Source organism: Camelus ferus, chromosome 5, assembly GCF_009834535.1.
Source record: "Camelus ferus isolate YT-003-E chromosome 5, BCGSAC_Cfer_1.0, whole genome shotgun sequence".
Taxonomy (NCBI): domain Eukaryota; kingdom Metazoa; phylum Chordata; class Mammalia; order Artiodactyla; family Camelidae; genus Camelus; species Camelus ferus.
Window position 1 is genome coordinate 91802580 of NC_045700.1, and position 19691 is coordinate 91822270.

Genomic DNA, 19691 nt, shown 5'->3' on the forward strand with positions numbered 1-19691 from the left:
CAGGTCTTAGGTCAGCGGTTGACAAATTCTTCTGTAAAGGGTCAGATAGTAAATATTTTAGGCTTTATGGGATAAGAAGCAAACTTGAACACATTATGTAAGTATCTATAACTTAAAAAAAAAAAACTGTTGAAAAATGTAAAGACAGTTCTTAGCTGAGGGATGTACAAAAAAAGGCAGCAGCCATAGATTGACCATGTTTGCTAACCTCTGCCTTGAGAGGGAGGACCACGCAGGCCCCAGGACTAAGAGCTACTCCCTAGGACTAACAGCAAAACTGCAACAGACCCACCCAACCAAAGCCCAAAAAGCTCTCATAGGATCAAGGTGCCTCAAAATCATTTAAAAGCCTGTTAGAATACAATGCAAAACTCTTTAGAAACAATAACATAATCCACAGTCTCCACAACACATCATCCACAATGTCCAGTAGGCAATATAAGAGTATATGATGTGCAAAGAAATAGGACAATGTGAGTATAACCAAGAGATGAGATAGTCAATTCACAAGAGAAAAAACGTTAATAGAAACAGATCCCGAAATAATCCAGATGTTATAATAGCAAACAGCTATTAAAATATGTTAATTTATAGGAAAGGATGGATAGACTAGGTTCAGATGGGGAATTTCAGCAGAGGTTAACTGGCTGGGCTTAACAGAAGACTGGATATAGCAGAGAAAGAATCATTGAACATGAAGATGGATCAATGGAAATTATCCAAATTGAAGAAGAGAAGAAGAAAGAAAGGAAAAAAAGAATCTCCCTCTAGAATATATAAGATCTAGGAGAAAATATTGAATGGTCTAATATATATGCAATTGTAGTTTTTGAAGGAGAAGAGAGAGAGAATGGAGTAGAAAAACAAATTGATAACATAATGGCCAAAACTGAGGAAAGACAAGCCACAGATTAAAAAACAAAAAAAAACAAAACAAACAAAAAAAAAACCTTAGCACATATAAAGCAAATAAACACAAAGAACACCATACTGAGACCCATTATTGTTAAACTGCTACAAACCAAAGATAAAAGAAAGATCTTAGAAGTAGATGGAGAAAACAGACATTACATTTAAATGACACTGACTTAGCCAAAATAAAAGTCAAAACATAATAGAATAACATCTTGAAAATGATGGGGAAAGAAAAATATTAAAAAGTATCAACTTAGTATTCTGTGTTCAGCAAAAACATCATCAAAAAATGAAAGCAAAATAAAAACTTCAGACAAAAGCTGAGAGTATTTTTGCTAGCAGTTCTAGACTCCCAAGAAATGTTAAAGGAAGTTCACTAGGTTGAAGGGAAATGATGTTAGATGCAAACCTGGGCGTGCAAAAAAGAACAATGAAAACAGAATGGATAAAACACGATTTTTTCATTAATTTCTTTAAAAGTCACTTAAGTGTTTAAAATAAATAGGTACACATCGTGAATTTACATATAATGGTAGAATATAAGACAACAGCACAGAAGGAAGAGTACAGGGAAATGGAATTATACAATTGTATATATCTTAGCCTGTACATGAACTGGTATACTATTGGTTTATAATTTATAATATTAATTTATGTATAGTGTAATCCATAGAGTAAAAAAGTAAAACAAAGAAATATAGCTAAAAAGTCAACCGAGGAGACAAAAAAATGAAACATTAAAAATTACTTGATTAATCCAAAAGGCAAGAAAGACAGAAAAAAGGAACAAAAAACAGAAGAGGCAAATAAAAAACAAATAGCTAGATGACAAATTCAAACTCAACTATATCAATTAATATATTAAAAACAAATGGACTTATTAACATTCTAATTAAAAGGAAAAGACTGTCAAATCCTATCATTTGATAGAAAACAGATGAACAATAGATAAAAACAACAAATGCAAAGTTGTTTTTTGAAAAATTTAATAATCTTGGTAAGCCCTAAGGCAAGACTGATGAAAAAGAAAGCTAAAAAGCATATATTACCAGTATTAGAAATTAAATAGGGTAGATAATTTCAGGTCCTACAGACATTAAAAGGATAATATGGTAATATTTCAAATCCCTTTGTGCTAACAAATTTGACACTTAACAAGAATAAATTACTTAAAAATCACAATTTTCCAAAATAAACAGAACTTCACTCTTTGCAAGAGACATACTTGTATAAGAAAGCTTGTATGTTACATTAATTCTAGAAAAGACAGATTTCAAGGCAAGGACTATTAGCAGAGATAAAGGAGGGGTATTTCATGTTGGGAGGCCATAACAATGCAAAATGTGTATGCACCTAATAATACAGCTTCCAGATACACGAAGCAAAACAGTCAAGAGTGAAAAAAGGAAAGGACAAATCCACAATTATAGTTAGAGACTTAAAAACTACTGTCTCTTTAATTGATACAAAAAGACAGAAAAATTAGTAAGAAAAGAGAAGAAATAAAGGATGCTATTAACCAATTTGACCTAGCTGACACTCATGAAACACAATACCCAACAACTGCAGAAAATTAACTTTTCTGGTGAATAGAAAACATTCAGCAAGATGGACAATACATACTCTGAGGCATGAAACAAGTCTCAATAAATTCAAAAGAACTGAAATCAAAGAGAGCATGTTTTCAGAGTACAATGGAATTAATTAGACACCAATTTATAGGTATAACAAAAAGATAACTAGGAATTACCCCAAATACTTGGAAATTAAGCAATGCCCCTCCAAAAACTCACAGGTCAAAAAAAAAAAAAAAGAATCAGAAGGAAATTTACATAATATTTTGAATTGCATGACAACGGTAACATGTCAAATTTAGCTACAGTTAAATTAGTGCAAGAAGCTATTATAGAAAATCTAAATAAGTCTACAAAGAAATTAAAACTATAATTTAAAAACCTTATTATAAAAAAATTCCAGGTCTAAATAGCTTCACTAAACATTTAAGAAAGAATAATCTTAGAGAAATTCTTTCCAAGAATATAAAAAAGGAAGTATTTCCCACTGTTTTATGAGTGCTGCATAACCCTGATATTAAAATCCGACAGAGATATTACAAAAAAAGGGAAATTAAAGACCGATATCTCTCACAACAGACACAAAATCCTTAACAAAATATGAACCAAATGAACACAGCAATACATTAAAATATATAACGACTAAGTGTAGTTTATCCTAGAAGTGTAAGATTTGCTTTAACATTAGAAAGTCAGTCAACAGAATTCACATTAATACCATAAAAGAGAAAAGTGATGTGAACATATCAATAAATGGAAACAATCAGCATTTGATAAAAATCCAACCTCTATTCAAGATAAAACTATCAGTCAACTATGAATAAAAGCTAACTTCTTCTAACTTCTGAAAGGTATTTATATTTAAAAACAAGCAAAACAAAACCCTGCACAACTGATAACACACTTAAAAGTAAAATATTGAAACATTGATCCAATAATTTTAAATGAAAACCTAAGACCGTCTTATGAACTCAGGGTCATTAAGCTAACTTCATTTATGAACTGTGATCTAATTAAAAGATGAACATGTACTGCCATGTATAAGCTCTTTGCTTCTATGAGAAATAGTTTCAAAATATTTACTAATAATAAAACTGCTTGTTTTCAGTCAATTTTTTATCTCTTATTTCTGGCAGTATCAGTTTTTTTTTGCACCTAATCTTACAGCCTAGGAAACCAGATCACCAAGTAGACTAGAATTGTGTGTAAAAGAGCCAGTGAAATCTGGGTGCACACCTGAAGACGTTTCTGTAAGTGGGATGATGAGCTTCAGGATATGAACTTTGTGACATTTTTTTGCTACTGTGATTAAAAGCCCCTCCTCTATCCTTTTTTGCTTATTTCTTGATTCTACAATAAATCACTTAATAACATAATATTTAATAAGTAACTTAATTGAATTCTAACCATTAAGCAAAAATACTGGTTATATTTTCACCTATTTAAAATTTCCTTCTGCAAAGGAATTCATGTTACCAGGATCATAATAAAATTTCCTGGGAACAAGACTTCCTATAAGGATGTCACGCATTACCTTTCGCAGTGGTCCGTACTGTTTTCTGTACTTCTTGTTCCAAGATATTCCTATCTTTTTCAAGAGTTTCTGGCCCAGCTGATCAACAGGAATTAGATTACTCTCCTCCTTACAAAAAAACCAGAAAGTCACTTAAGAAAATCTGATGAGATATAACTGTAACACTTTTTAATCCAAAGGGACCAACAGGATCATACCTAATTAACATGCCCGTTAATAGCAAACAGGTATGTGGATTAACCACAATTATTTCAAAGAAAAGATTTTTTAAAATACAGATTAAGCCTAAGTTTAGAAAAGTTGAATTCTGTTACTTTCCATGTGGCAAAGGTTAAACATTTCAAGAGCAATATCCAAAGAGCATTCTGAGATGTGATAAATTCCTGATATTATGTGGAATTTTTAGAAGAAATATTTAAGTGCAAAAAACACTAATGTTTCTTCTATGTTTCTCTTTAATGTTTTTAAGTAAAAACAAGTTCTAAAAGAGGGCAAGAAATGACTGTTATGGACTGAAATTTGTCCCCCCACCACGAAAATGCATATGTTAAATCCTGAACCTTCAAAATTTCAAGTGACTATATTTGGATAAGGCCTTTACAAGTGATTAAGTTAAAATGAGGACTTTAATGTGGGCCCTAATCCAATCTGACTGGTGTCCTTATAAGAAGAGGAAATTTGGATACATGGGGACACCATGGAAGCAGGTGCACAGAGGAAAGGTCACATGAAGACACAGCCAGAAGGCAGCCACCTGCAAGCCAAGGAGAGAGGCCTCAGAGGAAACCAAACCTGCCATCACCCTGATCTGGACTTCTAGCTTCCAGAACAGTGAGAAAATGTGGTATTTTGTTACGGAAGCCCTAGTAGATTAACACAGTGACCCTACAGCAACACTCAGCCTAGGTGCCTAGAAAGGAATTATAACAAATTGTTTACTAATGAATGAATAAATGAAAAGAGACCATCATCTTTACATCGAGATACTAAGCAAACATTAAAAGTCATATATTTGAGGTATTAACAATACTGGGAATGAAAAAGGGGACATAACTTCAGATCCTACAGACATTAAAAAGATAATATGGGAAAACAGCAAATTCCAAAGCAATATGTAAAGTAAATCCCAATCCTATTTAAAATGAAATAATAATGCCCCCCAAAGCTGTAACCTAATCCCAATATATGCATATAAACATACAAAAAACAATGCAAAGAATATATATCAATGTTAACAATGACCATGCATTTGGTTTATTTAAATTTACTTTCTTTATATATTTTCTAGTTTTTTCCCCCTCAAAATTTCTACCATGAGTATGCATTTCTTTTATAATCAGAAAGTCTCCAGTCAAGAAAAAACAAACACAGATAATGTCCCACAGGCAAAAAATGATGAATAGTAACAATATCACTTCTACCAATTAAATCATACATCTGATATACACGCACACAAATATAAACATACACTCTCTCTTTACCTGTAGTAAGATTGCTTTTAGAATCATCAATGGATCATCAATTGCTTCCTCTTTCTGATCTTTCAAATTCACATCTAGGTTACTTTTTCCCTCCTAGGAAGGAAAACAATAAAAAAAGTTTCTATCACTAATCGCTTAAAAGGTAGTTAACAAGACAAGAATGCTTGCACCATGGAGATTTCAAGGTGGAGAAGTCATGATACAAGCGTCACAGTAACTTGCGTATGTTTTGGAATCAGGCAGCCTGACTTTGAATTTCACCTTTGGTTGAATAATCCTAGACATCTTACTTATTCTCTCTGGCATTATCTGTAAACTGGGATTGTGCGTTAAGCAAAGCTTCTAGCACAATACACATGGTGGGTTCCAACATTTCCCCACTAAGCACTACTGGAGTTGCAGCCTACAAATTCTGGTATGTTGCATTTTCATCATCATTCAGTTCAAAATACTTTCTGGTCTCCACTCAATTTATCTTCCCTCACTTGTGCCGGCCTAATAAAATCCTATCCATCTCTGCAAGCTGAGCTTAAACGCTCCCTTCTATTTCCTGATGACCCAAGTTTTCATCCCATTTTATGAAGTTACTTGGGAATATGTCAAAATCCCCCTGATAAAATATTTTCATTGATTTTTTTCATATGTGCCATCTTGCAAAAGCATTTGAAATTGGCTTAAAATCATAAATACAGATACATCTAAACAACTAACCCAAGACAAAAATAATAAATAGAAGAAGAACATGGCAGATGAAATACAACCATCCTGCCAAAAAATTACTAAAAATGCTGGATAAAGTAAAACACAACACAACAAACAAAAATATCTTTTTAAATACATGCTGGACTAGCAAGAGAACATCAGGAAAATCCTCAGAGAAAAGTGAAATGGGAATCCAAGGAAGAAATCCAGCGCTGAGGCCTCCAGCTGCCCAATCTTGCTGACACACAGCCTCCACTCTGATGCTCATCCAGGGCAGGGCTTGGGAGACAGAGCATAGAGACCTATCTGAAGTGGGGAGCTGAGTGACAACCTATTCTCCAATTCTCTGACACCACCTGGGTGTCCTTCCGGTCAATTCTGACACTGACATTGCTAAATCCCACAAGACTACCCCCTCTTCTGACATCAGCTGCGAATGCTGTTCCCAGGCCACCTGCACTTCTGCCTGGCTGATTACAAATTCTACAGCCCCCACCTCAGCTTTGATTAATTTCCTGGAACAGCTTACAGAACTCATGACTTATGAGTGTAAGTTACACTAAGGACTACAGTTCAGAACAAGGGGTACACATGAACAGCCAGATGAAGGTATACAAGGCAAGGTTGGGAAGGATCCCATGTGCAGAAGCCTCTGTCGCCATGGAGTTGGGATGGCCACCATCCCTGCACGTGGATGTGTTCACCAACCCTGAAGCTCCCTTAGTCTCCTTGTTTCAGAGTTTTTATCAAAGTTTATTAAGCAGGCACGGTTGATTAAGTCATTGGCCCTCGATGACCAAACTCAACCTCCAGTCCGTGGAACTCAACCTCAACTCCCCAGGTCAGGGGTCAGGGCTGAAAGTTCCAACCCTCTAATCACGTGGTTGGTTCCTCTGGTGACCAGCCCTCATGCTATAGTAACCTCATTAGCACCAACTCAGGTACGGTTGAAAGGGCTTCATTATGAACAGGAAAGACATGCCTATCACTCAGGAAACTTCAAGGATCTCTATGCCATGAACCAGGGACAAAGACCAAATATGTATTTTTCATTATACCACAAAGATAGACTCAAGCAAAAAGCCAGAAACCTGAACGGTCTATGCTCTCAATATAAGCATGACCTACTAAAAAATCCACCCTACAGTAAAGGCAATGAGGAACTGGCTTGCTTTGACCTTGATACTAGATTAAAACAGAAAAACATTCCCTCTAGCAGTCTGTAATCACAAGTAGGTCCTCATGTGGGTTTGTGGCCCAAATTCACACTCGTTGTGTGGCTCTAAAATCATTAAGCCTAGATCTTATTTTAAAGGTGTGAGAGGTTGGATGTGACCCCATGGATGCGGCAGAGACAATCACACATCTTTCTTAGAGGAAGGTACCTTAAATTCAGATTATTCCTATAAACTGTGTTCTTAAAATACAAACCAGCCAACCAAGCCCACAGTTAAGTAACAAAATTGCAGGAACTAGAAACAGCAGATATCCAAATCAGACACACAAAAAGTTTTCAGATAATGCCAACTATCAGACATAGAATAACAAAATAGTATGTTTACTATGTTTAAAGACATTATGACTAAGGAACAAGAGATTTTAAAATGGTAGGAGGGGAGAGGCAGGCCGGTGTTGCCCAGTATGTGACACTGCACTCTGCTGGTGTCCATCCTTGGCCTCGCAGGGACAGGCTGGTCCAGCGGGCACCAGTCCCAGTGCTGTCTACTGGGAGCTGTTGTAAAGCCTTCTCTGTCCCACATCCTCAAATGTGCAAGATGATGTTCAAAGTGACGTCCATCATCAGTGAAGCAAAAGGCCCCCAGAAGAGAGAAGCACGGATCAGGCTCCTCTTTATAGCCAGATGGAGAGTCACATTTTGCATAGTGAGTGACTTCCATGCTAGAGGAAAAGGACCATCTTCTAGATGGACTGTGAGAGACTGAAATGCCAGCTTTCACCCAGGGAGTATTCTGTGAGGTTGGTGATGAAAGCTGTTCCTTGCAGGCAGCACCTAGTAGGGAACAACTCATTGAGAGACAAGAAAAAATTGCCAAACTACAAGCAGAAAGAACAATACCTGGCTATTATTAGAGTATCTGGAATCGTTTGTCTCCAGGCATAAGAGATCTCTCAGTAAAGAGACAAGCAGTGTCTGGCAGGTGTACCAACTCAAGTTGAAATTCTTAAAGCACTTACCATTATTTGAACACCATGCATTTCACCACACAGATGAAAAGCTAGTGTTCTTTTCACTATTCAAAAGCTATTCTGTTGAAGAATAGAATATGGAAAAAGCAAAACGAAATGGGATGCTTCATAGAGGCCGTGAGTAAGCAGTCTTCTGATTGTCCTTTAAGCCCTGAGGAAGACCTTGTTCCAGATCCAGAGCTTCAAGGACAGAAGCTGTGCAGAGAGCAAAACCAAATAAAAGCACGCCTGCGGGCCCACTCGAGTCACGTTAGCAGAACCAGGTGAAGACCCTGACACTGCCAATCATTTCTGAAGAAATGAATACAAAATTTCAGAGACGTCCGAGGAAGCAAAACCCAAAAGAAGACACGACAGAATCATTACTTCTGAGCCACATGACCTCACCACAGAGTGTGAAGCCACCGCTGCATGATTTCAATGATAAACTTAAAAAGGAAACTGCAAATAAATTATTCATGCATTGGAAGACCGAGGATAAATCCCATCAGCTAGAAAAGTGCCTGAAATCTGACACCGGCTGAGGTGTCAAAACTGAGGACATCCCTGCAGCTGGCACTGGGGAGAGCAGAGACACACCCCTGCGGAGGAAGCTGCCCTGGCATGGAGGGTGGGCGCACTTTCCAAGACTGAAGAGGGTCAGGGCAATGAGTGGGAAAAAGGCTAGAACAGATGGAAGAATAACTGGAAGGAGAGAACCGAGAACTACAGCAGACAAGGCAAAGGGAAGATAAATGAACCACATAATAAATATCTGTTAGACCTGTTCACTGGCTCCTGTGAGAATCTAATGAAAGGCTTCAACTTCATCCTTTAGAGAGAATGAAATAAAGTCAGCCGGCTGTCCTAGAAACTAAGATTCACTATGTGGGGCCCTGGGAATGTAAGCCAGCAGTCAGCAGAGTGAGGGAAGGTAACAGGATAAGGATCAGCAACGAAGGATGGAAACGTGGAGGGCAGAGTCAGAGCAGAGGAGGAGATGGGCTTCACTTCCTCTGCCTGGAATGTGCCCAATGAGCGAGTGTTGTGGCAAATGTAGCATGGGCACCTGAGAGTGATGCCTGCATGGCTTTCTCAATCCCAAAGTGGTACACCCAGCTCTAGAAATAAAAGAAATGGAAGGTTAAGGATTGGAAAGGGTGAAACAAAACTGTCTTTTTCCAAAGATGTCTACAACATAAGAGGGTTTAGCAAGATGGTTGGTTATGAAACACCAATGCGCTGGAGATGACTGCACTTCAATACACCAGCCACAAACAGTCCACAAACACCCGGTATAGACATAGCCCCACGGAGCACCTCTCTGGCCAACATTTTCCCAATAGAACAGATAGGCTTTTTTAATATCCAAACTTTACAAAACATACGTATCTCTGAGCACATTCTAAGTACAACTGACAGAACGTCAGAAACTTGCGCAGAGGTCCTGAAAGGCAAACTGCATGTCAACAAAGGGAACGTGGCGCCCAGAGAAGCCATGTTACTACACATGCAGCAACTGTTCACTTGTAACAATGTTAACTGTCTGACGCCAGGCAGGTGTGTATCAAGCACTCTAACCCTAACACGATGGGTTGTAACTTACAGACTGTTGTTCTAGTTACATTTCAGAAAACTGCTTGAGGCTTCGGGGTTGGTGTGTAATATAGTCATTTTTCCCACTGCATATATTGGAACTAGATTCCCAGTCAGTGCCTTCCCTCAGAACACCTGCAAGTTCGCTCCCAGAGAGAATATAAAACTTTTTTAGAAGACATTAAAGAAGCTCTAAAAATCAAAAAGATGTACCTTGTTTTACACATGTAGATTCAAAACCCCACTACGTGTGTGTGTGAATATTGACAAGGTGATTCCAGAAATGTCCACAGGAGCATAAAAAGCCAAGCCAGGCAAAACAGTCCTGAAGAATAACAACACACAGGGAGATGTGCCTCCCAGACAGCATGGCTTAGTACAAAGGTACAGAAATTAACAACATGGCATTGCCTAGGGATAGGAAAAAGAAAGAACAACAACAACAAAAATAATAGAGAGCCCCAAATGGACTTACATGTAAAAGAACAGATATTCCTTTCTAACAGAACCAGCACTGTAGATTGGCACGGGAAAAATGGACTATTCAATAAATGGTAATGGGAAACCAAGCACCCAGGTGGAAAAACAATCTCACACCATTCATAGTAAACCATTCCAGGAAGGCTGAAGTTTCAAATGTAAAAGGCAAAACTATGAAACTTTCAGAAACCAATATAGGAAGAAAATCTTTGGCTGGTGCTATGAAAGACAAAGAAAAGCTGAGGATTAGTTATTGATTACAGGAGACTTAAGACATATGTAACTAAATATAATGCATGATCTTGGACTTGATACTACAGTGAGGAAGAAAATGCTGTAAAGGATATGGAAGAGACAACTGGTTAAATCTAAATATAAAACATATATTCCATAATATAGTGTTAAGTCAGTGTTAAAGTTCTTGATTTTGATCTACACTTACGTAAGAGAACGTCCTGGTTCTCAGGAGATAAACCCTGAAGTATTTTGGGGTAAAGGAGCCCAATGTCCTCAACTTAATTTCAACTGGTTCGGCACTAATAATGATAATGTTAACTCTGTGTGTGTGTGTGTCTGTATAGAGAGGATGTGCTTGCACAAATGTGGCAAAGTGTTAACAACTGGAGAACCCAGGTGAAGAGTACACAGGAGGTGTTTGTACTATGCTGGTTATTTTTCTGTAAGTGTGAAATTGTCTAGAAATAAAAAATTTAAACTTCTATCTGTATTAACTTTCAGTGCCTCTAAGTTTCCTACAAAGTGAATGAATACATGATGAATGGCAAAAGATTAGGCTTACCAAAATAATAAAGGACTAGAAAAGGAAAAAGTTCCAAAGATACTTTTAAACTAATTTCTATACTTACTGGAAACTGCCAGTTTCCCAAATGATCAACATCTTTAATATACACGTGATAATGTCCTCCGTAGCAACCACCTTTGTGTATAATTACTGAGAAGAGGTCATACATATATTCCAAGTTATCTAATTCACTCTACAAGAAGGAACATAAACAGTGATATAGTTTACATAAAACAGGAAGATGCCTAACCAAAGGGAGAAAAGAATTTCAACTACTGTAATTACTAAGAAATTTCAGTTTTATTATTGTTATTGGGTAAATTAACACAAATCTGAATAATCCACTTAAATTTTGGAATTCTTGATTCTTGGCCTGAAAATTATCTACCTTTGATCTAATACCAATCATCCTACACCAATCGAATTCTGCCTCTGAGTTAAACATAAACACATTTATCTAAACAAGATGCTAGAGTTATGTACTTCGGCCAAAATCATGTAAGCTAATGTGATAACAAAACACATGATCCTATCAGTCAGTGTCAGAGAGTTTTAGTGAGAGGAAATCCTCTTTGTAGGAAACCTATTCTGCGGCTGTAGAACTTCAGCAGCTGAATCTGTCCTATATTTCAACTAGATCGTCATGTGCCTCAAAGTCAGGGCCTTACCTACTATCGATCACCCCTCATACACTTCAGTCCTCTGCATGAACGGGAATTCAGTAGTTATGAATACTAGCCTGTTTTAGGTAGAAACAGTTTAGTAGAATGAAAAGGCTCTTTACTGATTTATCAATTATATGATCAATCTTTTCTATAATTAATTGTGCTCTGTAATTAAAACTGATCCAACAAATGAACACCTACATGGCATTAAAAATAATTACTTTGCATATGAATGCTACTTGAGGGGGTCAATTATTTGAGGAACTTCTTTTCCTATATTGTACTTTTAAGCAGCCTTTTAAAAATGTCTGGTTCAAGCAAAAGATGAGAGAGATGTAAACCAAGATGCAAAGTGATCATTTTTTTTCATTAACGCAGAAATCAAAAAGTAAAATTATTGTGAATTTCTTAGATAAGTGCTCAATATTTTGCTTTTTTCAGTTTTGTTATTTCAACATATGTTAAAATCATGTGACAAACTACTTTTTACAAAAGGATAACATTTTTTCTATATGAGATGATGGATGTTAACTAAACCTATTGTGGTAATGGTTTCATAATATATGTAAACCAAGCCATCATGCTGTACACCTTAAACTTATACAGCATTGTAAGTCAATTATTTCTCAACAATCAACAAAGTTAGGGGGAAAAAAAAGAGAATTAACTCAATTATCCCTAAAATAAATCTTTTTTCAGACAGTAAACAGGAGGAGGGAAAAGTGTATCAACTTACTCCAGAAAAATCTGTTTATTCTACGTGTGTCTGTAACAGGCTCAAGGCCAACACATTAGAATCTTTGAATGGTAATTAATATAATAACCATACCAAAAAGCTCAGTAATTATGCCTGAAGCAGTGGAAGGCCCATCTAAACTTAAGAACATTTTAAAAAAGATTACTTTCATACATAGAAATTCAACAGTGATTTAATAAATGTTCTGGTATTAAATGTAGACGGAGAGAATGCTTTGTAACAAGAAATTCATCAGTCTCATCACTCTGACCTGGGCATGTGCAGCAATTACACAGAAAGTCTTTTCAGTAGCTTATAAAGCAGGTTGATTATGCAATTCATTTGTTTTTAAAACTTTCTTCCCCATGTCTCAAGGATTACAGATTCTACACTAGTGACGTTCCAATCTCTTGTTCACTTTCTAGATGTGTAATTCATTACTGCATTTAAAGTAAACTAAATCCAAAAAAATTAAATTAAATTAAATTAAATTAAAAATAAATAAACTAAATCCAAATAGCAATGTGCCAATTAATAATAATTTTTCCTAATGCTGGGTCATTGCTAATTCTGTTCTTAAATTTTCATTTCAAAGACTTTTCAAGAAGAATTTAATAAAAAGAACTGGGAACAAATCCATACTTTGGGAATTCAAAAAGACTATAATAAACCAGTGGGTCTCAGCCAGGAGTGATTTTACCCCTCTTCCCTCCTCCCAGGAGACATGGACATTTGGCAAAGTCCAAAGACATTTTTGTCTTCACGGGGCAGGAGCAGGAAGTGCTACTGTCATCTAGTAGGCAGAGGCCAGGGATGCTGTTAGCATCCTACTACACGTGGGACATCCTATCCAACTCAAAATGTTAACTGTGCCAAGCTTGAGATTCTGCACTAAGCAACTGAAAATTAGGTCAATAAAAGATTCAATCTGGAGCAGGAAAAAGAAAGAATTTCAAAATAAAGCAGTCCAAACCTGTTCACAAAAAGGCTTGAGATTGATCCGGAGAGGGAACGTGTAACAGCTAGTTTCCTTGTATCGCTCACACTTCACAAAATCAAAATTAAATCTTAATAATGAAACAGTAAGAAAGGGAGGCAGCTTACGCAATTTGGCCGACTGTCAAAAGAAAAAATTTTTAAGGTTTTTATAAGCAGAATTATATAAAAGAATATACAATGATTCTTAAGATATAAAAAAGCAACCTATGACAGTTTTAAGAGAAATACATACTTTAGTCACATAAACTAATCACCATGGTTGATACAGCTCTTGATATAAACTCATCTATTTTATGGGGCTAAAGGTAACATCACTCATTTATGCTTACCACTAAAAATCTACAATTTTTATGTTTTAATGTCGATTACCTTAAAATCCAAGCTATCTGATGAGGGCATCATAACTGGACACTCTCCTTCTAACAGAGCTTGTTTCCAGCCTGAGTCCTGACTTTTCTCCTTCCCCCTTGGTCGCTGTCTCCACTTTACTTGGCAGACACAGTTCTTATTTACCGAAGAACCAGAGCACTTTACCTGGGACCTAGGGACCTGTTTTGATGGATCCAAACCATTGAAAATGTATGAAAATTATACGTGTACATGGATTTTTCTGGGAAGAAGACTCAGAGCTTTCATTAGACTTTCAAGAGGGCTCTAACTGCCCAAATGTTGAGATCCACTGATTGAGGTTTTACAGTTACTGTTCTTAAAAGCAGGTAACAAGATGTTTTGTGCTTTAATGCCTTGCTTTAAAACAAGACACTAAATTAAGTTGCTTTCTATTTAAAAGTCATCAGCTTTTTCCAAGGCCCTTGCACTAATGGCATGTGAGGAGGGCAAAAAGAATTCTTCCCCACATATATTACCCATAATCGTAAATAAATTTAAAACAACAATTCCACAAAGCCAGCAGGTAAAAAAAATTTAAATGACAAAAAGTACAGCAATCTAACAACATGGCCAATTTTCACAATATTTCAAAAAAATACATCTGAAAAACCTGAGTAACTCAACTATAATGTGGCTGAGAAAAGATTGCTCAGAATAAGAAAATCTGCATTAATTAGGCAGAACAACCAAACTTAACCTTAGAATGCAATAAATCTAATATAAGTAGAATAGAATGCAATTTGAAAAGTTTCAAGATCACAAAATTTTCACTGAAAAAGAGTTAAAACAATGATATAAAAGATGCATAAAAGAATTGTTTTTGTTTAGCAAGAGGTTCTTATTTTAGTAACGTGTAAATTAAGCTCAACCAAAACTAAGACTGTGTTCAAGTATTTTTCCAAGATGCCTCATCTTCTGAATTTTATATTTATTAGGCTGTAGTTGCACTACCAAAAAGGAAATACAAAATAAACTTCTCTCTTTGGGTTTTATAAAGGGGCAAAGGCTGGATGGAAATAAGTATTACATAATATAAAATTCACCCTGGATTCAAATCCTACTGTGAAAGCTGCAGGCATGAGGTTTATTGATTTTATTACATTTTCACCTATAATCTCCATGATCCAAATCAGTATCGTGTGCTGTCTAAATCAACCCTCATTTTCTTTGTTGGAAAATTCAATACTGTCTGCTCCAGGAATAGTGCTATCTCTTTGTCCTAACAGAGTAACTGCAAAGATATGTCTCTTGTGGTAGTTCTCTAAGTCAGCACTCAATAACCACTGGTTGAATTGAGCTTATGGTTAGCATGCTAATGAACAACCTGCCATATCATCCACCAGCAGCGAAACAGTTCCTCCTGCAGCTAATAACAGCAGCTGAGCTGATGCCACAGTGCAGAAGAAACCAGTTGCTTAAGTCTTGTCTTTTTTATCCTACATTTTCCTTTTTTGTACAAAGAGAAATCCAGAAGTACTCTGTCAAGCCCTTTAATTAGCGAGTCAAGTATTTCCAACTCAGGGAGGAGGGAAGGACATATTGGATTTGTTAGAGTCTATACAGAAGGATTCATCGATCAATCGATCGATCGATCTATCTATCTATCTATCTCACTATTGTAAAACAACTGCATATGCAGAAAACAAAGAAAGCCATCTATTTTCAGCGTGGTAGATGAAAAAAAGGAAAGCTCAGCAAGCTTCCTGGTTGGCAGAAATAAAAACATTTGCCTTGTTCATAATGGTAACTTGCAAAGAAGGTTTATTTAAGAAACACTGAAATTGTTGAGGTACAAACAAATTTTTCTTGAGAGAGAAAGAAGTTGAGAGAACTTTTGGGTTGAAAGCTTAAAAAAAGTCTTTATTATGAAAAATTAAAATACAGATTATATATAACATAAATGTCTTTCCAATCCTTAGTACTAATTAAGAGCGTCACGTGTATCTTCAAGACTTTTTCATACAAGTTGACTTGACAGACATTCCTGCTACCAAGTACTAAGTGGAAACCCTCAGAAAAGGCAGAGGATCCATGTTTACCTTTGCTGCTTTAACCAGCCTGTCACAAGTCCCACAGTGGTATAAGTTGTCACAGTCAAAAACTTCCTCTTCTACATACATGTTCCAGAGGGCATCTTCCAAACCTGATACATTTTTGACTGCTACTGTTAGATCTAAGAAGTCTTCCTGAAACACACATGAATATAATATTGAAAGAACAATTTCAGAGAATTCACAAACACATCACCAACTCATACATATACTGGGAATAATCAGATATATTTTTTCTAAAACACTGTACATATGAAGATCAGACCTCCTGTGAAATTCATAACACTGAATTATCCTTTCTAAATTAAATTATAACTTGGCTTAAAATATATCAGGAACCAGTTTACAAGTTCACTGTAGATACAATAAAACCTATTTTATTGGGAAATAAACGACTGAACACACATCTCAATCAAGAAGAGCATTATGTGCAGGGTTTATCAGTGCTGTCTTAGTCTCTAGGCTAGCACAGCCAGGCAGAGCTGGACTCTGACATAAACTGCTTCCTCATCTTCTGCTAGGGCTGGTTTAAGAGGAAGTTATAAGAAAAAGATTATTTTGAGCCAAGATAAAAAGGTATTTTTATGAAAATTAAGAGGAAGGTATTTTGCAAAAGGGTTATCAATTCTACTGTAACTACATTTGAATCACAAATTCTAGTATTAAACAGTTATAATTTGACAAGTTTAAAGCATATTTATAGTTTTTTGCATGTGTCTGTGCAATAGCATTAAGGGATTATGAAAATTGTAAAAATATGGCACAGATGAGTTTATGATGGAAATCTAAAGTAATAAAAGTAATAGTCATACATGGTTTATAATATATATATGTGAAAAGTTAATGTCTGTAGTTTATAATGTGCCTTCATAGACATTGTTTTGAAATTACTTAGTGAATTATCACATTCTACTTGTCAATCATACAGTAATCCAAAGACATACAACCTCTTAATATTTCCAAACTAGGCTGACCAAACCTTCCATCTGCATAGGTAATAAGAGTCAAAAAGTATTTTTTATGCCAAACTCTTTCATAAAAGATAGAAAAAGAAAAGAAATATATACAAACATACGTATTCCAAAAACAGCAAGTAATGCAACATTTAGAAAACGGCATTTAATCTTGGCATTTAATCTTTTACTGATACAGTCAAAAACAGAAACTTTCTATAACTCTTGCCATAAAAAAGGAAGATTTCTATTAAAGGACAACTGTTCACTGATGAAATCATTTGCTGTGTAAGATTTGTAGCACAAGTAGCAATTATTATTATATTTACATGAGTCAATTTCCAATTATATGAAATGGGCAATCTCTTGTCATGACAAAGAACTGAACGTTACACTAGTTTAAACAGGATTATAATAGCTTTATATATATTTCAACATAAGCACACACACACAAATGAACTTTCTGAGGGACAGCAATGAACTAAATCCAGTGTTTAATTACAGACGTTTGTCAATTTAAATATTCCTCAGTATTCTCTATTGTATTATTTCCTTTCTTTATAATATTCCAACCACCAACCATGATGAAATTGACTTTTCTCAAGAGGCCACAGATCTCTACTTGTGAACATTCCCCAAACCTGTTTTCTAAATATTAGAGTACTAAATAAAAGGTTAAAGCTACATCTTACGACATTTCCTTCTTTCAGTTTACATGGAGAAATCTGGATTATAAAACTTATGACCCGGGTGAGGCTAGAGTACAAGAAAAAAGGTGATATGGTTATTTCTAGAAAGAAACACTTTAATCCTCTTGCTGTACAGATCACAGATTTAATTACATGAATTATAATTTACAGTTTAACTTATTACTAAAATACTCTTGCATATTCACCTGCTTTTCACTGACATTCTTACATTCTTTACAAACAATCTGGTTAACAATGGTTCCGTGATATAGACGATTGATGAGGTCATGGCCGGAGGTCCCAACTAAAGAAGTTTCCAAAGCACTAAAGAGAATTCGATTCAGTTCCTGCACATCATGTTGCCTCATTTCCTATAAAACAGGTAACTTTTAAATGCAATTTTGTGCTTCAGGTTTTTAAAAAAGATTTTTACAGTGATATTAGTTAAAAAATACAAGATTTATCTGGAAATCAAAGGTAAGGCTCGAGCAAATGTAAGGATGACTAAGCTAAACGAGCTGAGAACAGACTAAGAGATCATCACCTGTTTTTTGCTTTTACTACAACAATGAAAGTATAAACAGATGGTGTTCAGTGTGTATACAACTCAACTCATTTGAAAACAGGAAACTGCACTTATTCTGTGGGAAACCATTTAAATGGCCACAGAAGGGCGGGGAGGAAGGACACAACAGGCAGAGCCGGCAAGTCCGCACAGAGGATCTCACTGAGGTCAGAGGGACTGGTGACACTGAATTATCAACACAAGAAGAACCAGAAAGTACTGCCTCGACATACAGAACAATTAAAGCAAGACTAACACTTTGCTACTGAGAAAAATTCTGATGGAACTGGCCTTAATCTGCTATGAATCACGTAACTTGTGTGGCAAGAGATTGAACTATTCCCTAAGGACCAATTATAAACCAAAGCCAAGGGGCACACCAATCCTGAGAAAAGGAGGAAGAGCAGGGGAGGGGAGAGCCGGAGGAGCGAGGTCAGGGGAACGGAGGGAGCTGGTGTTTCTGGAGAGGAGGGGGATGACACTCCTGAGCACCGTCCAGAGCAGAGCTATGTCTCCCGGACGTGGCACAGGGATGCCATGAGCGACTCTGACGAGAGACGTAGAAAGGAGGTAGAGGAACACATGGCAGGTGCAGAAGGAGAGGCGGGAGGGAAGATAATTTTAAAGCCAAGTTTCATATGAAGAGAAACTGACTAAATAAATGAAAGCTGGAGTCAAATGTGGGACTCAGGGTCTTTTTCTTGGTTTTCAGCAGACAAGACGCTGGATGGGATAAATTTCTCCAGTATCACTGGCTCTGATGGGACAGAAAACTTGTGAAAGTTTTCAAGCTGTTTCTGAACAATCCTAAGTTTGGCAAAGGTACCTCAGAGACCACCCCCACCCCTGCAGATCCAGTCTTGGAGGGGTTCCTGCAAGACTTCATTAAGAAATAATAAGGTTTTCAGAGCTTTAAGAAGTATGAATCCAGCAACTTAGGGAAAGCTCGTCATCAAAAACAAAGGAAAATCCATCAACTGATGACAAGGTTAAAAAAAAAGTGGTACATCCATCCAACAGAGTATTACCTGGCAATAAAAAGGAATGAAGTACTGATACATGCTGCAACATGAATGAATTCTGAAACATTAGTGAAGTGAACTTACAAAAGGCCACTTATGATATGATTTGGTACCATTTCTGTGAAGTGTCCTGAACAGGCAAATCCACAGACACAGAAAGACTGGCGGTGCCCAGGGACATGAGGGAAAGGGCATGGGGGCTGGGGTGACTGCTAATGGGTATATGGTTTCTTTTCGGGGTGATGAAAATGTTCTAAAGTTGACAGTAGTGATGGCTGTACAACTCTGCGAATACACTAGGAAACCACTCTACTGCACCCTTTAAAAGAGTGAATCTTAGGCCACATGAA

General features: G+C 36.4%; 1 protein-coding gene across 7 annotated transcripts in view; it reads right to left on the reverse strand.

The window, feature by feature from the left end:
- Positions 1–19691, reverse strand: part of USP40 (ubiquitin specific peptidase 40) — a 76880-nt gene that overhangs the window by 50899 nt on the left and 6290 nt on the right. For 3 of the 7 annotated variants that reach the window (XR_004320160.1, XR_004320161.1, XM_014564713.2), the window contains exons 5-10: positions 17961–18125; positions 16101–16247; positions 13646–13789; positions 11336–11464; positions 5505–5597; positions 4024–4131 (exon numbers count right to left, since the gene is read on the reverse strand). Coding sequence is in view for 5 of the 7 variants with exons in the window: in XM_014564713.2 (XP_014420199.2) it covers positions 4024–4131; positions 5505–5597; positions 11336–11464; positions 13646–13789; positions 16101–16247; positions 17961–18125 (786 nt within the window). In the remaining 2 variants the exon portion in view is untranslated. Of the gene's footprint in view, positions 1–4023; positions 4132–5504; positions 5598–10202; positions 10401–11335; positions 11465–11939; positions 11961–13645; positions 13790–16100; positions 16248–17960; positions 18126–19691 lie in introns of those variants that run through there. The other 4 variants (XM_014564712.2, XM_032480535.1, XM_032480536.1 and 1 more) reach the window with 4 other exon arrangements.